General features: G+C 41.5%; 1 protein-coding gene across 4 annotated transcripts in view; it reads right to left on the bottom strand.

Moving 5' to 3' along the window:
- Positions 1 to 998: 998 nt before the first annotated feature.
- Positions 999 to 13,538, bottom strand: part of znf710a (zinc finger protein 710a) — a 33,862-nt gene continuing 21,322 nt past the window's right edge. The window contains exons 4-5 of one of the 4 annotated variants that reach the window (XM_080214156.1): positions 9,164 to 9,374; positions 999 to 1,626 (exon numbers count right to left, since the gene is read on the bottom strand). In XM_080214156.1, coding sequence (XP_080070282.1) covers positions 1,412 to 1,626; positions 9,164 to 9,374 — 426 coding nt within the window. In that variant the 3' untranslated portion in view covers positions 999 to 1,411. Of the gene's footprint in view, positions 1,627 to 9,163; positions 9,375 to 13,538 lie in introns of those variants that run through there. The other 3 variants (XM_080214153.1, XM_080214154.1, XM_080214155.1) reach the window with 3 other exon arrangements.

Raw genomic sequence — 13,538 nt, 5'->3', positions numbered from 1 at the left:
TAACCTCTAAAAAAAAACTACCCCGCTCATTAGCATCTCAAAGAATTTTAATAAATTTGTTAGGCATGATTTCCCCTTCATGAAGCCATGCTGATTCTGCTCAATTATATAACATATTTCTAAATGCTCTATTAATTCCTTTATAATGGACCTTCTCTAATGGCTGTCTGTCCCTTCTAGCTCTGGGAAAGGTATTGTTCAGTTTCCAGGTGGTGAATTCAGACACCAACCTGGGATTAAATATCATTATTGTCTCCAATCTCTAAAAACCTCTTAAATCTCCATTTCCTCTGGACAGCTGCAAAGCTTCCAAATCATTACAGTACTTAATTCAGCAAAAGGGATTCTTCTTCCTTTCTCTTGGAAGCTACAGGTATGAGAAGATTCCTTTCAAGTCCTCGAACTTAAAGTCGCTCACTCTCACTGAGGGAAGGGAGTTTCCCTTCTCTCTCGGCCCCATTGTCTTAACTCTCCATTCAATTCAAGCCTCTAACAGCCTTTGAAATACCTGCAAACTCTATAAAAATTTTTATTTCCATTCAATTTCAGTTCCAGTCCTTTTGAATCTCATTTGATTGACAGCTTAAGATTTCTTATTCAGCAGGCAATCCGCTGTGTTTATTTACCTTTTCCTTAATCAAAAAAAGATTAAGAATGTGTCAAGAACAGGAAAGTTTTGTACATCGCAACTACGCAATATTTATGGTGTAAACATAGATGCAGCCTCACCTCCAAAGCCCATCAGGTTAACAGCTCCACAATCTCTTTTCCAGCCCACAATTCTCAGTATACTTTCCTCCCACCGCCCCCCCATCCCCAAAATGTACATTTCCTCCTCAAGTCCACACACAAATTCCTTCGCCATTGTGCACTGCTTACTGTGCAACACTGATGCACTCACTTGCACCTTTAAGCCTGTAGCTACATCCTTAAAAAAAACACTGACTTGAAAATTTAACCATTGTCCGGAAAGAAAACACTTCAGTTCACACAAATGCTACTTTTAAACAGATTTGTTATTTTATTGCTATTGTAGATGATTATATAGTCCAGTAAGAAAATAAATCCACAAAAGCCACTCCACAATGTAATTCAATGAATTACTCCAATTGGATGTGTGTATATATACAGAACCATTTTTTTTGAAGTTATATTTTACACAGTAAAGACCAACATAATTTTGGTAGTAGTCATCTGTTTTGGTCCAGAGTAGACCTTCTTTAAAAAAAAATTCTCACAGAACCCTGAGATTAGTAACGTGTAAAATGGATTCACATTACAATGTTTTTGTGAAACATACGCTTAAAGTTGGAATGTAAATTTAATATCTGCAACTGCAGCATTAATAGAAAGCTATGCACAAATAACAATGGTCAAAGCACAGAATCAATATTTTTTGGCTTCACTTCAGTTATGGTTTTAACTCCATTCCATACCTTTCAGCTTCCTTCTCAAAATTGAAGTAAATGTCTTTCATACTTTCCTCATCAGACATTTTTGTTGAGTCTGAAGTGTCGTCAGCAGCTTTTTGCCCGCCCGTGAAGTCAAAAGAGTTTTCTTCATAGTCGTCGATCTCTGCCTGCTGATTCTCTATATGCTCAGAATGTCCAATCTCCAACAAGCCTTCTGTCAGGGAGGGTGGGGGGGGATACGTCAAAGGAAAAAAAAACACAGATCACGCAGCTACCTTGAAAACTTATTACAAACTCTTAAAACAACACAGCACATTGTTCAGTACAGTGCAAAACAAGGAGACTGATCAGAAAAGGTGGGTTGTAAAGAACCACTAGGTAGAAGGTGCAACACAAACCAACAAGCTTTTCAAGGTTAATTCTGAGTAATTATTTACAGAACAAGCACAGCAGCTTCCTGTCCTCTGCTGGGGAATGATGGAAAGCCTCCAGTAAAAGATAAGCAGTGAGGGGAGGAAACCGCCTTCTACTTAATGTTATTGTGGAGGTTACAGCCATATCTAAAAAAGTATTTTTATCTACAAATAAATGTTTTCTGCATTTCCTGGAGAACGCAGACAAAGAAAACCCATGTGCTTAACGTAACTGACCGACAGCTCATGTGACTGGTCAGAGCTCTGTTCATTCATTGCCTCACCCTGAAATGGGTCTACACCATTTCCTCTATAGATGAGCTGCAATTCATGGAAACCTGCTGCCTTTCACAAACCAGCTCATCATTTTACAGCTTCAATTTACATTCAATTGGAAACATTTCAAATTACAATTGCACAGATGAATCCTACAAACTACTTGGCCAGGGTGAATATTCAGTATCAATGAGACACACTGGACTAGCAAGGAAGAGACTTGGCGTTCACAAGGTACACCCATAGCCTCACGTAGCACTGTTCACTAGGATGTGACATTTAACAGCCACATAAACCACTTGATAGCAACATGTCTCCAATGTGTGCCGGCATTTCTCAGTTCAGCAAGCTTTCGGTACAACATTGTGGTTCTGTAATGCTTCAACAGTTGGAGCACACAGGAGGCCATTCAGCCCAACATGTCTGTGCTGAATCTCTGAAGGAACAATTCACCAAGCGCCACACCCCCTCTTCTCATTGTAGAAGACACATTCTTCTTTTGCAGAGTATAATTCCTTTTTGAGTGCCTTTATTGAAATTGCCTCACCACACTCTCAGACAATGCATTCTCCGTTGTAACCCCGAAAATATTTTTTATTTCTCCATTTTTTTTTGCCAATTACCTTCAATTTGTGTCCTCTCATTCCCAACCCTTCATCAGTGGGAACAGTTTCTCCCTCCGTATTCTGTTCACACTGAGGATTTTGAGCACACTCAAATTTCCTCCCACCTTGTCTTCTGCAAGGAAAACAGTCCCAACTTCTCCAATCCAACGATGAAACTGAAGTTTCTCATCCTTGTGAATTCTACTCCTGTGAATATTTTCTGCACCATCTAATGCTCTCACATCTTGAAGTGTGGTGCCATGAACTGGATGCAATACTCAAATTGAGAGTTCGACACAAGTCTTACTTAACTTCCTTTTTTTTGTACTCTACGTTCCTTATCAATAAAGCCTAAGATGCCGTATGCTTTATTAATCAACCTGCCTTGCCATCTTCAATGACCCATGTACATATATACCCAGGTCCCACTGTTCCTGCACCCCATTTAGAATTGTCCCCTTTCTTCCTATCAAAATAGATCAGTTCACATTTCTCTGCATTGAATTTTATCTGCCACTTGCCCACCAAGTTTTCTGTATCCTTCTGAAGTTTGACACCATCCTACTCATAATTAACAATACTTCAAGATTTAAATTGTTTACAAATTTTGAAACCGCCCTGTACACCAGAAAGAGCAAGGGCCCTGACAACAATCCTGGGGAACTACAGTATAAACCTTCCTCCAGCCCAAAAAAACATCCATTAACCACACTCCCTGATTTCAGTCACTTAGCCAATTTCATATCAAGATTGCTATTGAACCCTTTATTCCACTAGCTTGAGCTTTGCTCACAAGTGTGTTATATGGCATTTTATGAAATCCCTTTTGGAAATCTACATGGACCACATCAACAGCATTCCACTCATCAACAAAACTCCAGTAAGTTAAACAAGGTTTCTGTGCTGACTTTCCGTAATTAAATAATTTGCCCATGCAATAAAAAAATGGCTGAAGACACTGGATACAGCAAAGGCTATGGACCCCAAAATATTTCAACCACAGTACTTGTACTCCAAAACTTGCCATGCCCCCCAACCAAGCTCTTCCAGTACAGATAGAACACTAGCATCTACCCGGCAATGTGGAAAATTGTCCAGGAGTGTCTTGTACACAAAAAGCAGAACAAAACCAACCCAGACAATTACTATCCCATCAGTCTACTCTCAATCAGTAAAGTGACGGAAGGAGTCATCAACAGTGTTATCAAGTGGTACTTGCTTAGCAATAACCAGTTCAATGTGCTCAGTTCAGATTCCTCCAGGCCCATTCAGTTCCTGACCTCATTTACAGCCTTGATTCAAAGGAGCACAGGTGTCTTTAACCTCAGGGCAGCAGTTGACCAAGTGTGGCAACAAGGAGTCTGAACAAAACTGGAGTTAATGGGAATCATGGGAAGATGCTCAGCTGGTTAGAGTCACATCTAGTACAAAGGAAGATGGTTGTGGTTATTGGAGGTCAGTCATCCAAGCTTCAGAACATCACCACAGGAATTCTTCAGGGTAGTACCTTAGGTCCAACTATCTTCAGCTGCTTCATCAATGACTTTCCATCATAATGGTGAGAAGTGAGAATGTTTGCTGATGATCGCAAAATGTTCAGCATCCTCCGTGACTCCTAAGATACTGAAACAGTCCATGTCCAAATGCAGCAAGACTTGGACAATATCCAGGTTTGGGCTGACAAGTGGAAAGCATCATTTGCGCAATACATGTGCCAACTGTGACCACCTCCAACAAGGAGGAATCTAATCATCACTCCTTGATATTCAATGACATTAGCTTCACTGAATCTCCCACTATCAACACCCAGGGGGTTACCATTAACGAGAAACTGAACTCTTTGTAGCTATATGAAAAATGTGGCTTCAACAGCAAGTCAAAAGGTTAAGAATTCTGCAGCAAATAACTAACTTTCTGATTCCCCAAAACCTGTGCACAATTTGCAAGGCACGTGTCAGGAGTATGATGGAACACTCCATTTGCCTGGATAAGCACAGCTCCAACAACACTCAAGAAGCTCAAAATCATCCAGGACAAGGTAGTCCACTTCATTGGCACCCCATCCAGAAACATTCATTCCCTCCATCACCGATGCAGAGTAGTAGTGTGTGCCATCTGCAAGATGCACTGCAGGCACTCACTAAGACTCCACAGGTAATAGCTTCCAAAGGAAAATAAGAGCAGTAGATACAAGGGAACAACACTATCTGGAAGTTTCCCTCCAAGCCACTCACCAACCTGTCTTAGAAATATATCATCGCCCTTTCGCTATCTCTGCATCAAAATCTTGAACTCCCTCCCTAACAGCACTGTGGGTGTACCAACACCAACGGTTCAAGAAGGTAGCTCAACACCACCTTCTCGAGGGCAATCTGGCCTAGACAGCAAAGCCCACATCCTTTGGGTGAATTAAAAAGTAGTTATTCATTTTGTCCCAACTTGTTATTTCCAGAAGTTTCCCCAGCACGGAAGTTAAGCTGTCTGGCTGTAATTGATTAGTTTATCTTTACACCATTTTTTGAACAAAGGTGCAACATTTGTAATTATCTTGTCCTCTGACACCACCCCAAGGCTCATACCAAGAAGATGTGAAAGAAAATATATATACAGCTTCATCATGCTGGCTGCTTTATAAAATTATTGAAAGAAATAAAAAAGGGACAAAGGCTTTGGGCTGACTAGAGGCTACGATTCATACAAAGGAATTGTAGACTTCAGAAAGCCATAGCAACCTTGTTATCTCTAAGACCATACGACCTACGAGCAGAAGTAGGCCATTCGGCCCATCGAGTCTGCTCCACCTTCAATGACAGCATGACTAATGTGATAATCCTGAACTCCACTTTCCTGCCTTATCTCCATAACCTTTGGTTCCTGATTATAAATCTGACTGTCAGCCTTGAACACACTTAATGACCTAGCCCCTACAGCCCTCTGTGGCAAAGAAGTCCAGAGATTCCCTACCCTCAGAAAATAAATTTTTCCTCACCTTAAACGGGCAACCCCTGCCTCTGAATATGCCCTTTGGCCTTACACTCTCCACAATGGGAAACAACCACTCCCATGATTGGAAAAATCAAGTTCCAAGGAAATGCACAAAAGCCTCTTTCCATGTCTGAAGCAAAGCCCTGGCCAACAGAAACTACCTATCTGCAAAGGCGAAGGACCTTGAAACCTCTGGTAAATTTATGAATGAATGAAACATTAACCATTTCAAAAATCCAGACCAGGAATATACATTCTTTGTGTACACCAAGGGGAAGAAGTGGGAGTTATATCACATTCTTTCTCAACCACCCCAAACTGCTAGAACATGTAATCCTATCACATGGAGCTGAATGAAGGCAGTTTGTTGTTTTCCATCAACAAAATCAGCAACAGATCTAAAAGTCCATCAGGTTTAAATTGCTTGTTCCTCATCAACACTGTTTCTGCTGGAATGCTTGAATCTCTGTACCAGTGCCTAAAGTAAGACTAATTTATATCTACGTGCTTCTCATGTCATGGTAGTCAGCACTACTGGATAAGTGGATTACCCTGTATCAGCTTCTGTCTGCTAACCTCTCTGACCATTTGACTTTTGATTCTGAACAACGTGAAACAATCATTTTTAATTTTACCGTGGTCTCTGCCCTGTATATCCTCTTTTCCCTTAGTTCTGGCTGGGGTTTGTTTAAGGGGAGAGGTCAGCAAACTGCACTCTCCACAAAATCTCTGAAAGCTTCAAGGCTGTTCATACTCATTATAGCAAATATACTTATGGTTGCTAGCTTATTTAAAATGGTTTTTGAGTTTGTAAGAAGAATGTTGCTTATTTGTGATAAGTTATTTGTTCATGTTTAAATATTGTTCAATGGCTAGTAGTTAAATTGTTGCATTTTATAGAGTTAAACTTATTTAATAAGGTTTGTTTTATGTAGATGATCTGTAATTTGTCAGAATTACTGGAGTGAAGCATCCTATCCTCACATTTATGCCAAAATAGAAAAATTGTTGGGGTCTAGTGGCTTCCAAAGCTAATGTGTGATTCTGGTCTAGGGCCCTAACAGATGCCAGCATTTTAAGCATCTGTACTAGACTGGTTAGCACTGCTGCTTCACAGTGCCAGGGACCCGGGTTCGATTCCTGGTTTGGGTCACTGCGTGGAGTTTGCACATTCTCCCAGTGTCTGCATGGATTTCCTCTGGGTACTCCGGTTTCCTCCCACATACTGAAAAACGTGCTGGTTTGGTTGGGTACATTGACCGAACAGGCACCGGACTGTGTTGACTAGGGGAATTTCACAGTAACTTCACTGTAGTGTTAATGTAAGTCTTACCTGTGACTAATAAATAAACTTTAACTTTTAATTATTGTGCTATCCCTTCCTCAAGTATTTGCCCAACCTGCTGCCTTTTTAAGCTAATGTGAAGATAGATCCCATTGGATCATCCAAAATAAAATATAGGAAGGTTGTCCAATGTATTAACCAACACTGGTCACTCAACCAGGACCACATAAAATTTAAAAAATCAGCAGCATTTGCTGGTTTCAGAACCTGCTGTCCATCAACTGGCTCCCACATTTGTCTGCAGAAGGAATTGTATCATAAAAGTATTTCAATGCCTATGAAGCACCAGACCAAAATGAGGGTAAAAATGCACTTAACCACAGTAATGCAAGTTCCTTGAATACTTATATCTTTGCCAGGTTATCCCAAACCAGCTACTTGCACTGACACTTTTCCTATTTCATAATAACATATTATATCACAGAATCCCTACAATGCAGAAGGAAGTCATTTGGCCCACTAGGTCTGTACTGCTTCTTTGACAGAACATCTTACCCAGGCCCTCTCCCCAGCCTACCCTCATATCTCCCACACAAATTTACCATGGTTAATCCATCTGACCCATATATCTGAGACACTAAGGTGTAATTTATCATGGCTAATCTGCCTAACCTGCATATCTTTGGGCTGCTGGAGGAAACTGGTGCACCCAGAGGAAACCCATGCAGGGGAGAATGTGCGGTGTTTGCACAATTACCCAAGGCCGGAATTGGATCCGGGTCCCAGGTACTGTAAGATAGCAGTACCAGCCACAGCGCCCAGATAGCTTCCAAATTTCTTTATGTTTTGTGCATTATTATACAGACATTTTAGTTTGGATTCCTTCGGTCCTTTGTTTTCTCACATCCTGAAGAATTGGCTTATGTCTGCATTAGAGGCCAAATCTATGCGGACAACAGATATCCGATATCAATCTGCTTTTGAAAGTGAGGATTATACATAAGACAATGTAGAAAGAAAGCAAGAACTCTGTCTGAAGACTCCAGTAAGCATCCTACCGATCTTCACAGCTGCACTGGCCTAAAATATAGTATGTGGAGATAATCATCACAAATTCCTTTACAATCTTAAGATATTTCCAATAAGAGGCAGTTGTTGACCAAACAAACCATTCGATTCAGAAGAGCTCAAACACGTCAGCTCCCTTAGATATGACTCCATCTGAACATCTTCATTCCAAGAATGTTTGCCAGTTGCTGCATTTGTTTTTTTCATCATTGGTCCTTCCACTTTTCTTGTCTTCTCTCTGAAGGCAGCCTCATAATGAGTTGTGGTTGTACACTGTTTCAATCTAGTTCCCTTACTTCATGCACGATCCTAAGCAAACAATTCTTCAGGACAGAGTCTGATCCTGTTCTTGGTCAACTAGTAGGTGCACTTCCCACAGAAAGTCATTGGGCACCCATTAGGAGCAAATTTCCAGTTCTATTCTCCATAGAGCAGGGACGAGTGTGGTTTGCAGCTGTAGGGATGGCAGAAACCTGGTGTTGTCAGACTTTTTACTGGAGTTACTGGAGGGCCAGTGAAGACGGTGGGATTTGCAGTGGTGGGGGAGCCTAGAGAGGCAGAGTGTGGATAGCAGAGAGAGAGAGTGCCACAGAGAAGGAGGCGGTGAAGGAGGGTGCGGGTAGAGAGTGAAGAGTGAGAAGGGTTGAGGTGAAGGGGCAGGACAAAGACATTGGGGAGGATTGAGAGGAAGAGAGAAAGTGCTGGAGTGTGGGGAAGGGGAGGAGTTGAAGAAATGAGGGAGGAAGGAAAGAAAGAAACTCCAATGGTATCTTGCAGCTGTTGAAATGAACTGAGTTAAACAGCCATTTTAAATCTAACGAGATCATATCAATCTAGAACCAGTTGATCTACTTTTTGTGTGTTGGAACTGGTTGCTATGTTGACCAGAATAATGGCAAATCTCCTTACTCTGCCAAGTTCTACAAAATTAGATTTATCTGAAGAATGAATGTGTCAACTTTTTGACATGGGTCCAGATTCAGAGGCAAGCCTGTAAAATCAACTTGTATATTAGAAAAGAGATTTAAACATCAACTATCTGGTCACCTCAAAAATCATACTTACTGTAATTACATGGTTTTATGGTTTGCTCAAAATAATTAAGTGCCGTTAACTAACCTATGCAATGATTATGAGGGAGCCTGAACATTATACCTTGTCCATCGAGAACAATGTCCATGACGCCATGCTTGACCTTCATGTGCCGGCTTAAATTTCCTTTGAGGGTAAACTTGCTCGAACAGTATGGACATTTGAAGGGTTTACTGTCTGAGTGAAGATGCATGTGACCCAGCAGATTGTACATCCGATTGAATTCTTTTCCACATACCTGAGAGACAGACAGAGAGCAGGAAAACCCCCATTATTCTCAATTACACCAAATTCCCCAAATTAAAAGACTGAAAGAGAAGGCAATGCACATGCTTGCAATAAATGAAGTATTTTACCCCCCCCCCCCCACCCCTTAATCATTTTCTAGTTTATTGGCTTGTATCCAACAGCACACAACCACCGTTCTAGATGTTATTGATGCAGATTGAATTGCTATAGCAACTTCAGGAGTTGAACCTAGTCACATTGTAATGTTGATCATACAAGCAACATACACAACAGCAGAACTATGAACACATTACATAACATGTTCTGAAATGAAGGTCACTAGTATATTATCATTATTTTCTCTTTTTTATTAGTTTCACAAGTAAGCTTACATTAACACTGCAAAGACGTTGTGAAAATCCCCTAGTCGCTACACTTTGATGCCTGTTCGGGTATACTGAGGGAGAATTTAGTATGGCCAATGCACTCAACTCGCATGTATTTCAGACTGTAGGAGGAAACCGGAGTGCCTGGAGGAAACCCACGCAGACACGGGGAGAACTTGCAGACTCTGCAAAGACTGGCCCGAGCCGGCAATCAAATCTGGGTCCCTGGTGCTCTGAGGCAGCAATGCTAACCACTGTGTCATTGAGCTGCCCGCATTAGTGTTAAAAATTATATTGAACCCAACAATGTATAGGACCAGAAGAAAACAAAGGTCTGATCTATTTAACTAGTTCCGCTTTCTTCACACCCACAATGGAAAAATCCACTGCCACCAGGTGGAGCTCAATTTGACCCAGTGCTTCAAGTAGTCATTTTTGTGAGGTGCTGCATTTTGGTAAGACAAACCAGAGCAGGACTTAGTTAATCATAGGGCCCTGGGGAGTGTTGTCAAACAGAGAAACTTAGGGGTGCAGGTACATAGTTCTTAGACCGTGGCAGCACAGGTAGGCAGGATGGTGAAGCTGATGTTTGGCACACTTGCCTTCATCAGTCAGAGTACTGAGTACAGAAGTTGGGACATTGTGTTATAATTGTACAAGTCATTGGTACGGCCACATTTGGAATACTGCGTACAATACTGGTCACCTTGCTATAGGATGTCATTAGACTGGAAAGAGTGCAAAATAGATTTACAAGGATGTTACAGGGACTGGAAAGTTTGAATTATGAGGAAAGGCTGGATAGGCTGGGACCTGGAGCATAGGAGGTTGAGAAATGACCTTATAGAGGTTTATAAAATCATGAAGGGCATAGATAAAGGTGAACAGCCATGGTCTTTTCCTCAGGGTAGGGTAGTCCAAAACTAGAGGGCATAGGTTTAAGGTGAGAGGGGAGAGATTTAAAAGGAACTTGAGGAGCAACTTTTTCATAGAGGATGGTGCATGTATGAAATAAGCTGCCCGAAGAGGTGATAGAGGCGGGTACAATTACAACATCTAGAAGACATTTGAATAGGCACATAGGTAGGAAAGGTTTATAGGAATATGGGCCAAATGGAGGCAAATGGGACTAGTTCAGTTAAGAAACCTGGTAGGCATGGATGAGTTGGGCCGAAGGGCCTGTTTCCGTGCTGTAAATGTCTATGTCTAATGAATATGTTTTCTACAAGTCCATTTTTGGGACATGGGTGACACAGGGAAACCCTAAAATGTCTCATCACTGGTTGCTGGACTTTCTGTAGTGCTGTTCTATTTTAATCTGAATGATTAGTTCTTCACTTGCCAGAATCTTAAAAGAAAATAAAACAGTACACTTGATCAAAATACAGGCTCTTACTGAAATCTTTTTGTATTAAGTTGAAAATTTGTACTTCTGCATAGCTGTACACATCACTTATGTCTTGTTCTCTCATTCACGAGAGGGAGCAGAATCTGGTTGTCCAGGCTTTCTCGTATGAGTTTGACTCTTCTTTATAAAACTAGTCCCATTTCAGTATTGAGTTAAATTTACCAACTGCAATGTTGGATAACTACCTGTAAAACTACTGAATTTCAATTGATACTTTGACACCGATTAGGAAATTTTTGACTAGTACCACAAATTTAGAACTGTAACAATACAAAACACTGCAAAATGTTTAGATTCAATTCATTTGCCATTGGTTCTGCTTTTGAACATTTCTGAAACAAGGAATAATGTTTGTCCGCTTTTGGTCCCCAATGCTGTGGTGTTCTCAGCGCAGTTGTTCAATGGCAGTAGGGCACCAAGCCCAAAGGAAGGCCTCCCAATTTACCAACCTTGCTTCCTAATGTCTTGAACTTGCCATCCAAATGCCCTTATGCAAACGCAACCTGATATTCTCATGCAGCCAAGTCTACATCACCCCAACTCATTTCACAAAAGTACATTAGGCGGAGCTGAATTTGGCCCAGGTCACAAAAAGAAAGACAATGTAAAATATAACAAGTGCCGCTAACTAGCACTAATTCCCATCTTCCAACATAAATGACAACACCTCCCATCTCATCCTCGGTACTGCAAGACAACAAGAGATTGGCAGACAAAGTATATACGAATAAATGACTCATTTTCCGAATGGCAGATAGTCTCTCATGGAGTACCCCAGGGATTGGTGCTAAGACCACAGCTATTCACAATATATATTAATGATTTAGATGAGGGATCAAAATATATCCAAATTTGCAGATTGCACAAAGCTGGATGAGCTGTGAGAAGGGTTGCTTCAGTGTGATTTAGACAAGCTGAGTGTGTGGGCAAATGCCTGACAGATGCAGTATAATGTGGATCAATGTGAAGTTATCCGATTTGGTTGCAAAATAGGAAGGCAGATTACCTGAATGGTTATAAATTAAGAGGGGAATGTGCAATGAGACCTGCATGTCCTCAGACAACAGTCGCTGAAGGTAAGCATGCAGCTGCAGCAGGCAGTAAAGGTGGCAAATGGTATGTTATTCTTCATCGCAAGAAGATTCCAGTACAGGAACAGGGATGTATTGCTGCAATTATATAGGGCCTTCATGAAGCCACACCTGGAATATTGTGAGCAGTTTTCGTCTGCTTACTGGAGGAAAGATGTTTTTGCTATAGAGGAAGTGCATTGAAGGTTTACTAGACAGACTGCTGGAATGGTAGGGATGATGTATGCGGAGAGATTGAGTCAGTTAGGATTATATTCACTGGAGTTTAGAAGAATGAAGGGGGATCTCATAGAAGCCTATAAAATTCTAACAGGACTAGATAGGGTGGATGCCGGCAGGATGCTCCCATTGGGGGTTGGGGGGGGGGGGGGGGGGAAACGATGGAGTTCAGAACCAGGGATCAGAGTCTATGGATACAGAGTGAACCTTTTAGGATGGAGATGAGGAGAAATCTCGTCATACAGAGTGTGGTGAGCCTGTGGAATTCACTAACACAGAATGCAGCTGAGGCCATGTGGCCAGAATTTTCCAACTGTTCACACCAGCAGGATTTTCTGATCCCGCTGTAGTGAACGGAGATTTGGTTGGGCGCCAAATTCTCCACTTTCATTACAACAGGAACATGGCATGAACAGATGATAAGATTGCAACCTGTATGGTTTCAAGAAGTTAGATTGTAGCTCTTGCGGTGAAGGGGATCAAAGGATATGGGGGTAAGGCAGGATCAGGCTTTTGAGTTGGATGATCAACCATAATCATAATGAATGGCGGAGCAGGCTCGAAGGGCCAAATGGTTTATTCCTGCTCCTATCTTCTATGTTACCACCCCCCACCAACCCAGTATTTCAGACCTAAACGCTCAGCTAGAAAATCATCAATATTGCTTCAGCAATAGAAAAAAGGGCAAAGATAGCACCACATTTAAAATCAGAAAACAATCCTTATTTTCCAAATATCACAGAATTCTTACAGTGCAGGTGGCCGCCATTTGGACCATCAAGTCAGAACACGACCACGATCCCACCCAGGCTCTATCCCCTTAATCCCATCTATTTACCCTGCTAGTCCTCCTAGCATTTAGGGGCAATTTAGCACGGCCAATTAACCTAACCTGCACATCTTGGAGCGTGGGAGCAAACCGGAGCCCCCAGAGGAAACCCGTGCAGACATGGGGAGTATGTGCAAACGGCCAGAATTGAACCTAGCGCCTTGGCTTTGAGACAGCAGTACTAACCACTTCTATTCAAATATCAGTGGCTAGATTTATCCAGTACAGGCTAACATTTTCC

This window comes from Carcharhinus amblyrhynchos, chromosome 28 (assembly GCF_965287045.1).
Source record: "Carcharhinus amblyrhynchos chromosome 28, sCarAmb.v2.hapA, whole genome shotgun sequence".
Classification (NCBI taxonomy): Eukaryota; Metazoa; Chordata; class Chondrichthyes; order Carcharhiniformes; family Carcharhinidae; genus Carcharhinus; species Carcharhinus amblyrhynchos.
The sequence above is the reverse complement of the archived record's forward strand: the minus strand, read 5'-3'. Positions and strand labels throughout refer to the sequence as shown.